Source organism: Nicotiana sylvestris, chromosome 11 (assembly GCF_000393655.2).
Source record: "Nicotiana sylvestris chromosome 11, ASM39365v2, whole genome shotgun sequence".
Classification (NCBI taxonomy): domain Eukaryota; kingdom Viridiplantae; phylum Streptophyta; class Magnoliopsida; order Solanales; family Solanaceae; genus Nicotiana; species Nicotiana sylvestris.
In genome coordinates, this window is record NC_091067.1 from 110,550,946 (window position 1) to 110,561,315 (window position 10,370).

A 10,370-nucleotide genomic window follows, 5' to 3' on the forward strand; every position below is an offset into this window, starting at 1 on the left:
TTACGGTACCCGTGTGGGTTTTCACCAATAAGACTCTCTCGTTTTATTTCTCTCATTTTCTTGCCTCGGATCCAAATAGTTGTATCCTCTGATCCTTGACCACTCTCACTGATTGATCATAAGGACTTGAAAGGATTTGGGTAAAAATGATTTGGATCGATTTACAACCTTGGAACCATTCAAAACGGGATTACCGCGGGATCATTATAACATCTGCCCCAGTTTCATTTTGAGGGAATTTGGATTTTTATTTTGGTGTGACTGAACCCCAGAGAGAGGCTGCCTACGTATCCTTTCAGAATCAAGTCAGACGTAGTTCAGGCTAATCATTTTTTTTGTGGATTCCAAAGAGGGTAGCCAAAGAAATGTAACCGGCTCAAAGGTTTTGTAGAAAGAGTTGATAGTGTTTGGGTAGCGGGAATAAAGCCTTCATTATCTCAAATGTGCTAACACATCACTGAAGTAAACTCAGACATAGTACCTTTTGACTGCATCCGCGTTCACAGCTATTTCAGGATCATTTCCTTCAATATCACCCAGATACAACGCTCCTCTTGGCAATATCTTCCTGATGATGTACGGACCTTTCCAATTAGGAGCAAATTTTCCTTTCACTTCCTGGTGATGTGGAAGAATGCGTCTTAACACTAGTTGACCTACTTCAAAATTCCTGGGTCGCACCTTCTTGTTATAAGCGTGGGCCATTCTTTGTTGGTACAACTGCCCGTGACAGACTGCAGCCATTCGCTTTTCATCAATTAAGGTCAATTTCTCCAATCGAGTCTTAACCCATTCGTTATCTTCAATCTCTGCTTCAACAATGGTTCGGAGCGAAGGAATTTCTACCTCTGCCGGTATCACAGCCTCGGTCCCATAAACCAACAAGTATGGGGTTGCCCCTACTGATGTGCGTACTGTAGTGCGATATCCCAGCAAGGCAAAAGGTAACTGTTCATGCCATTGTCTTGAACTCTGGATTGTCTTCCTCAAAATCTTCTTGATGTTTTTGTTTGCTGCTTCAACAACGCCATTGGCCTTGGGCCGATAAGGAGTGAAGTTCCTATGCGTTATTTTGAACTGTTCGCATACATCCTCCATCAAGTGACTATTCAGGTTTGCCGCGTTATCTGTGATGATAGTTGCAGGAATACCGAAACGACAGATAAGATTTGAATGTACAAAATCCACCACGGCTTTCTTAGTGACCAATTTGAGAGTGACAGCTTCGACCCATTTTGTGAAGTAATCAATAGCGACCAATATGAATCTGTGTCCATTTGAGGCTTTTGGCTCGATTGGCCCAATGACGTCCATGCCCCAAGCAACAAATGGCCAAGGTGCAGACATGGGATGCAGTTCTGTGGGAGGTGCATGAATCAAATCGCCGTGCACCTGACACTGATGACACTTTCGAACGAAACTAAAACAGTCCTTTTCCATGGTCATCCAGTAATAACCCGCTCGAAGGATTTTCTTTGCTAAAACATACCCGTTCATGTGGAGCCCGCATACTCCCGCATGTACCTCATGCATGATTCTTCCAGCCTCTTCGGCGTCAACACATCTCAACAAATTGAGATCCGGGGTTCTTTTATACAATACCTCGCCGCTCAAAAAGAATCCACTCGCATGCCGCCTAATAGTTCTCTTTTGATCTCCAGTAGCATGTTCGGGGTATTCTTGTGTTTTCAAGAACCTCTTAACATCATGGTACCATGGCTAGGTACTTGGTCCTGCCTCGATTACATTACAGTAACTATGTCTTTCCCTGATTTGGATTTCCAAGGGATCGATGTGGGCATTGCCTGGGTAAGGTAACATTGAAGCTAAGGTGGCAAGTGCATCGGCTAGTTCATTGTGACGCCGCAGGATATACCTGAACTGTATTGATTTGAATCGCTTGCTGAGATCCTCCACGTGCTGCCGGTAAGTAATAAGCTTGATATCTCGAGTTTCCCATTCACCCTGGGCTTGTCGGATAGTCAGATCAGAATCCCACATAATCAACAAATCTTCAACATCTTGATCGATCACCATATTCATGCCCATGATGCAGGCTTCATATTCAGCTGTATTGTTCGTGCAAAAGAAATAAAGCCTAGCTATGGACGGATAGTGTTGACCAGTGGGTGAGATCAAGATTGCCCCAATTCCTACACTTTTGGCGTTTACAGCCCCATCAAAGAACATCTTCCAAGCAAGAGCGTCTTTCGAGACTACTCCTATGGTGTTTATCTCTTCATCTGGAAAATAAGTACTCAATGGTTGGTACTCATCATCAATCGGGTTCTCAGCCAAATGATCTGCTAACGCCTGGGCTTTCATTGTCGTGCGAGTGACATAAACTATGTCGAATTCAGTAAGCAAGATTTGCCACTTTGCTAATCTCCCAGTAGGCATTGGTTTCTGGAATATGTACTTCAAAGGATCCAACCTGGTTATGAGGTAAGTAGTATGAGCTTGGAGATAATGTCTCAATTTTTGAGCGACCCACGTCAAAGCACAACACGTTCTTTCCAACAAAGTGTACTTGGGATCATAGCTAGTGAACTTCTTGCTTAAGTAATAGATCGCCTGCTCTTTCTTTCCAGTTATGTCATGTTGTCCGAGTACACAACCGAAAGAATTTTCCAAGACCGTCAGATACAAGAACAGGGGTCTCTCTGGCTCTGGCGGGACCAAAACTGGAGGATTTGAAAGATATTCTTTGATCTTGTCAAAAGCCTCTTGACACTCAGTCGTCCATTTGATTGCAGCATCCTTCCTCAATAGCTTGAATATGGGCTCACATGTGCTAGTCAGTTGGGCAATGAATCGACTGATATAGTTTAACCTTCCCAATAGACTCATCACGTCTTTCTTCGTTCTTGGAGGAGGTAGTTCTCGGATAGATTTTATCTTTGTTGGATCTAACTCGATACCTCTCCTGCTTACTATGAAACCCAGAAGCTTGCCCGATGGGATTCTGAAGGCGCACTTAGCCGGATTCAGCTTCAGGTCGTACTTTTTCAACCTCTCAAAAAATTTCCTCAAGTCTCGAACATGATCGTCCTGAGTCCTGGACTTGACTATCACGTCGTCTACATACACCTTTATCTCTTGATGCATCATATCATGAAAAATGGCAGTCATGGCTCTCCTGTAAGTTGCCCCGGCATTTTTTTAAACCGAACGGCATAACCCGATAACAGTAAGTACCCCAGGGTGTAGTGAAGGCGGTTTTCTCGGCATCTTCTTCATCCATCAACACCTGATGATATCCAGCGTAACAATCTACGAAAGACTGTATCTCATGTTTGGCACAGTTATCAACAAGGATGTGGATGTTGGGCAACGGGAAATTGTCTTTGGGACTTGCCCAATTCAAATCTCGATAATCCACACACACCCGAGTTTTCCCATCTTTCTTCGGTACTGGAACTACATTAGCCAACCACGTAGTATACTGGACTACCCGAATTACTCCTGTTTTCAACTGCTTTGTGAATTCTTCTTTGATCTTATCGCTGATATCAGTCTTGAACTTCCTCTACTTCTGTTGAATTGGAGGACAATCGGGGTAAATTGGCAATTTATGCACCACTAGATCAACACCTAATCCTGGCATGTCATCGTATGACCAAGCAAACACATTTTTAAATTCAAAGAGGGGTTGAATTATTGCATCTCGCGTTGTCCCATCTGTGTGAATGCTTAGTTTGGTTTCTCGGATTTCTTCAAGAGTTCCCAAATTAATCAGTTCGGTGTCATTCAAATTCGGCTTAGGTTTATTCTCAAAGTGTTCCAATTCTCGATTGATTTCCCTAAAAGCCTCTTCTTCATCATATTCCGGTCCTTGGTTCATTATTTCACAGTTAAACAGCTCGTTTGGATCTGGGAGTGAAGTTCGCAAGCATGTCATATTATTTAAAGCCGCATTATTATAACTGAAAAGAAAAGATAAAAGAAAAATAGCAAAAATCAGAAAGAATAAAGAAAAATGATGAAATACTGATTTTATTCCTTGTAATTGGGAAGATAACAGGGTTTATATTTCAGGAAATTAAAACAGGAAACTAAAGAAAAACATCTGAGTTACACCCTAGGATAACTCGTGATGCAGGAAAGGTGGCAGGACAAGTCTACCCGGACTCCTGCCTGACTGGGAACGGTGTAGCCTCCCAATTTTGAAGCTTAGCATTTGGCCCCATGTATAGCACCTCAACGGTGCTTGTGCCTTCTCCCAGCTGAACCATGTGAGTTTCGTAAAGCATTTCTCTCATTGACCCACATATTTCTTCAATCTCTTCGGCCGTAAAGGCCTCGTCATCTTCTTCTTCAATGTACTTTGGTCTGACGAAAGTTTCGTACAAATGTGGCAATGGTTGAGGCAACTTCCATCCCTCATTTTTTCTCTTCTTTGCCCAATCTTCATCTTTTGGAGTAGGGTGGAAGCCTATCCCAAAGAGTTTCTTAGTGGAAGGCAAGGTGATAGGTTCAGTTATTCCTTGCAACGATTTTCCAAGTCCTTCTCCCGGTTTGAATCCCCGTCGGATCATTTCTTTAGCAACCATGATTGAAGCGTTGGACAAGAAAGGTTGGGGGCAAGGGCTCCCTTCTTCATACTGCTCCGCCAGCACAACTTCAAAAGCCTGATAAACTGTGTACTCACTCCCTTCTCTTGCTTCAAGATATGGGATGGATGGGTCCCGATAAATAGACTGTTCGTCTTCTCCGTGGACCATAATTTCCCGATCTTCATATTCAAACTTCACCATTTGGTGGAGAGTGGAGGGTACAACCCCTGCACCATGAATCCAAGGCCTTCCGAGGAGAAAGTTGTAAGATGTGTCTATATCCAGTACCTGGAAAGTTACTTCGAACTCCACCGGCCCGATAGTCAATATCAGGTCTATTTCTTCGAGGGTGTCCCTCTTGATGCCATCAAAAGCTCTTACACAGACATTATTGGGGCGAATCCTTCCGGTCCCAATTTCCATTCTTTGCAGCGTAGAGAGCGGACAAATGTCAACACCCGAATCCCCATCCAACATCACTCGCTTGACATAATAGTCTTCACACTTGACTGTCAATTGTAAAGCCTTGTTGTGAGCTGCTCCCTCCGGAGGCAAATCGTTCTTGCTAAAAGAAACTTGATTAACCGCAAAGAACCTTTCCGTCATTCTTTCAAGTTGTTCAACTGAAGTCTCAACCGGCACATACGCTTCATTCAAAGTTTTGAGCAGGATCTTCTGATGCTCGACGAACCTCATTAGCAAAGATAGCATAGACACTTGTTAGGGTATTTGCGCAACTGATCCAACACTTCATAGTCAGGCATATTCATTTTCTGGAGGAAAGCCTCTGCTTCTTCAGCGCTTACAGGCTTCTTGGGTGGGAAGCGCTTTCGTGTGGCATTGTTCACTTCTTGAATGTCTGAATATCTTCCAGCAGAAGTATTTTCTGGAAGTTCCCCCGTGATTTCTTTGCCTTTGTACGTAACCAATGTTTGTTGATAATTCCACGGTACCGTAGACAGGTCCGTTATTGGCTTCTGTGGCATGGGTCCGATAACTACTGGCTCATTCAGCTGAGGCGGTTTAATCGTCCCCCGAACCACATAGGCCCCTTTCGCCATGTACATCGGTATTCCCTTTTTTATTTCGAAAATCTGTGGCTTCTCTGATTGACCTCGTGGAATGTAGAGAACTTCATTCTTCGAAGGCAACATCGTCTCCGTCTTTGTCTCAGCCTTCTTTTCGAGCTCAACCTTGACAACATTAGTCTTCTTTTCCCCTTTCTCTTGCTTCGGGGCTGCTTTAGGCTTTCTCTCTGCATCGACAATGGCGATTATAGCTTTCAGGGTAGGATCAAACTCCTTGTCCTCACAGATCATCCCAATCAATGGCCCATTATTGTGAGCGGGCAACGGATTGTTGGTCACATTTGGGACCTCCTCGTCCCTTAATACTATCTTTCCCTATTCTATTAAGTTCTCTACCGCCCTTTTTAAAGTCCAACAATCGTTGGTATCATGCCCTTCTGCTCCCGAATGATAAGCACATCTGACACCGGCTCTGTAAGCAGGTGATGCTGGATTTTGCCTTGTCTGAGGGACTGGTTGCAAGAAACCCATCTGGACCAGTTTTGGGAATAGGGTAGAATACGGTTCACCAATGGGTGTGAAAGTTTGTCTTCTGGGTGGTTCTTGAGGACGGAAGTTATTTTGGGGTAGTTGTGGATTATAGTGGTTTCGGTAAGGGGGTTGATTTCTGGGAGGTGGAGCTTGATTTCTGTTGGCTTGTTGTTGTGGCCGGACATAAGGCTGAGTATTCATGACCGAGTATGGCTGAGGAGTATAGGCCAAATCTTGGTGAGGGTAATAATGCTGCGGGGTCCTCTATGGGAAAAGGGATCTGGGAGTATAGTTTCTCTTTGTACCCGACGCTGCCATGAATGTTTCTTCCCTTTTCTTTCCCTTTGCTATTCCTCCAGACCCACCCTGAATGGCTTGAGAGGTAGCTCTGATAGCAGATTGGCTTAGAATTCGACCCGTTTTTAGCCCATTTTCTACCATCTCTCTGATCTTAATCGCTTCTGCGAAAGGTTTTCCCATGGCCGACATCATGTTTTGGAAGTAATCTGATTCTTGAGCTTGGAGGAAAGTAGTGACCATTTCTATTTCATCCATGGGAGGTTTTACCCTTGATGCTTGCTCGCGCCATTTAATAGCGTATTCTCTGAAGCTTTCTGAGGGTTTCTTCTTCAAGTTTGACAAAGAATTCCTGTCTGGTGCGATGTCAATATTATACTGAAACTGCCTTACAAAATCTCTGGCGAGATCGTCCCAAATGTGCCATCGAGATATGTCCTGATCCATATACCATTCTGAGGCTATGCCTACCAAGCTTTCTCCGAAGTATGCCATCAACAATTCTTCTTTGCCGCCAGCCCCACGCAATTGGTTGCAATACTTTTTGAGGTGAGCAATGGGATCGCCATGTCCATCATATTTCTCAAACTTCGGTGTTTTGAACCCTACGGGCAGGTGCACATGAGGGAACATGCACAGATTAGTATATGAGACACTCTTCTGCCCGCTTAAACCTTGCATATTTTTTAAACTCTGCTCGAGGCTCCTCATTCTTTTCGCCATTTCATCTTGTTCAAAAGCTTTGGGAATTTGGTCTTGCCCAGGCGTAAGCTCGTATTGAGGTTGCTGAGGGTGAGTGTTGGTGGTAAACCGAGTTGGTTCCAGCGAGAAGGATGGTGCTTGAAATGTGAATGAGGAAGAGTCAAAATTAGGCCTGTGTGTAGCAGGTTGTGCCACGAGTGGACAGGGCGGTGCAGTGAATATGTTTGTAGCCACATCTGTCGATGACATCCGGGGATAAGAATCAGAGGGTGATCCAGCGGAGTGGGCTGAAATGGTAGGGTACCCGAATGGGGTAGTTGGATAACTTATTGGGACGTTGGAAGTCCCACTTGTCCTAGAGAACAACTCGGGGAATCCAGGGATTACACTCGGCGGCTCTTTTCCATTGTTCCAGTCATCCAACATTTCCAACATGCGAAGCCGCAAGATTCTGTTTTCTTCAGCAGTTGCTGATTCGGAAGTTGGGATGGCCGAGATTGAACTCTCTTCGGAGACAGGAATTGTTGGGAAAGGAATTTCTGAAGACATCTCTACACTTCCCTTTGATCTCGTGAAGTAAGTGTGAATACTTCCTCTCGACTTAGTGACGGGCAGCTGAACACTTCCTTTCGACCTCGTAAAGTATGAATGTGAGGCCAGACCTCCACAAAACCAAACCACCTTTCTAAAAACCTGGACTTAGCAGCAAGCAAACGGTTAGTTTGAAACAAATAACAGACAGGTAATCTCACGTTGGGGTGTGATGCACCTATACAGTTAAGTGAATTTCTACATGTTTGCATCGATGACATGCGTCATTCCGGCTTCTCTTTATGCTCCCCTTTATTTTTATTTTTTTATTTTTTATTATATATATATATATATATATATATATATATATATATATATATATTATTTTTATTATTTGAAGTTAAAAACGTGACCGGATCCGATGAGGATTGCCTACGTATCACGATGCCGCGTGAATCAGATCATTACGTAGTTCAAGAGATCGTGAATAGAGTAAGTAAACTAACTCTCTCTTTTTTTGGAATAATTTTTTTTTTAAAAAAATGCTTTAAAATAATAAAGGTTTTTTTTTTGGATTTTTGTTTCTTTTGGATTTTTCTAAAAAAAATGCTTTAAAAGAAGAAAAGGATATTTTTTTGGATTTTTGAATTTGACTCTATTTTTTATTTTTTGAAAGAAAGACTTCTAAAAATTCTTTTTCTTTTGATTGGGATTTTGAGAATTTTAGAAGTAAAAAAAAAATTATTTTTGTTTGAATTTTCATTTGTTCTCTCTTTTTCTAAATAAGAAATAAAATATTTTCTTTGGATTTTGGCTGTCGCCTCTTAATTTTTGAAAGAGGCACTTTTAAGAAAATATTTTAGATTTTTGAGTTTTTTATTTATTTACAAAAGCACTTCTAAAGAAAAGCGAAAATATTTTTGGACTCATATTTTCAAAGTTTTTATGGATATTTACCAAATAAAGGCAGCTAAAGAGCAAATTTTTTTTTGGATTTTTGTTTCTGATATTTTTTGGATTTTGTTTTTTTTAAAAATACTTCAGAATGAAGGAAACCCGTATTTTTTATTTTTATTGATTTTTTTTCGTATGAAAGATATTAGAAAGAAGGAAACCATTTTTTGAGTTTAAAAAAAACTACTGAAAAAAAAATATTTTTGGATTATTATTTTTTTGAAAATTGGGGTCGGAACCGATGGGGTTTGCCTACGTATCTCACATCCGGTGAGAATCAGACCCGCGTAGTTCGGTAATAAAACAAACTATATTTTTTTTTAATAAAAAAACAAGACTCTTTTTCATTTTCATTTTTCATGGCAAGACAAACTATTTTCCTTTTCTATTTTTTGAAAACAAGACAGAATAACGACTCTTTTTTTTCTTTTCATTTTCAACAAACAATAAAACAACCTATTCCCAAACTAAAATAAAGACTCTTTTCTTTTTGTTTTTCTGCGAACAATTTCCCAAAATAAAGACTCTTTTTCTATTTTTCCTTTGCTTTTAGTAAAACAAACTATTAAAAATAAAAATATTTAAAAAAAAAAATCGGCAGAGTTTCGACACTATTTGGACATTGTTATTTTTCAAAGCAGAAGATTAACCCTATACACTGCTATTTTTCTTTCTCTTTTTTTTTCTTCAAATTTTCCCAATATTCAAAACCGGTCAGCATGCAAGTCCAAAGCAAACAAAATGCACAAGCAGTAAGTAGGATGCATCAGGATGGTCTTTTCTGTTTCAGGTTGCTATTCCTAGACGGACCCAACCTCTGTGTTGAGTCCCCTAAGTCAAAAATGCACATGATGCAGATAAGCGTTCCTACTAGGGATCCGGCATGAAGTTGAGTTATTCTAGGTTCAGAACCTGGGTGTTTGTTCTAGACCTGGCTTACCCGAGCGGACAGCTCGAGCCGAGGGGGGGCAGCGTACCGGGGATACAGAAGCTCAACCCGGCTTTGCAACTTATCCAAACCTCGTTCCAAAAATGGGATTGACTCTAAACAGAAAAGAAGTCACACGAAGTGCACCCTTCTTCATGATTTAGAAGACTCAGAGAGGAGATGTGTTTCGGCACAGTTTATATACAGTTCACAAAATATCAAAGAGGTAAAAGCAGTTAGTTAGCACATTTAGGCTCAATCATGTAAAAATCAGATAAAACAAGCCAACTATAACAGTTATTCTAATCTCGAATTCTTGAACCATGAACCGAAGTTCTGGGTTTGGTTCCCCAGCGGAGTCGCCAGAGCTGTCACACCTCCTTTTTGCGCGCCTACCCCGAAGGATAAATGCGTGAGGGAGTTTTTCCAATTTAAGTGACAATATTCGAAATGGGATTATTTATTTAATTCAGAGTCGTCACTTGGGAAAGGTTTGGCTTTTGGTGTCTCAAGTCACCGGTTTATCTTGAATCCCAATTCGAGGAAAATATTCGACTTTCCAAATGAAGTCTGCGAACCAGAAATTCTAAGTAAGGAATTCTGTTGACCCGAGAGAAGGTGTTAGGAACCCCCGAATCTCGTGGTTCAAGCACAGTCACTTAAATTGTTATAATGGCTAAATATCTGATTTTAATACATGTTATAACTTGTGTGCAAATTTTAACTTTTAGCCGCTTTTATTATTATTTTTTATTTTATTTTTTATAAGAATGTGAACATCGTTTAAAACATGTCTTTGGATTGCGTCACATGAAATGCACCCGCAATCCGGAATACATTTTA

The 10,370-nt window shown here is 41.3% G+C and overlaps 1 protein-coding gene across 1 annotated transcript; it reads right to left on the reverse strand.

The window, feature by feature from the left end:
- Window positions 1–468: 468 nt before the first annotated feature.
- Window positions 469–5,162, reverse strand: LOC138881483 (uncharacterized). The gene is made up of 6 exons (XM_070161712.1): window positions 4,722–5,162; window positions 4,126–4,604; window positions 3,581–3,926; window positions 3,199–3,250; window positions 1,806–2,243; window positions 469–809 (listed from the first exon to the last, which is right to left on the reverse strand). The coding sequence occupies exons 1-6, from the start codon at window positions 5,160–5,162 to the stop codon at window positions 469–471; spliced, it is 2,097 nt and encodes a 698-aa protein (XP_070017813.1).
- Window positions 5,163–10,370: the final 5,208 nt, after the last annotated feature.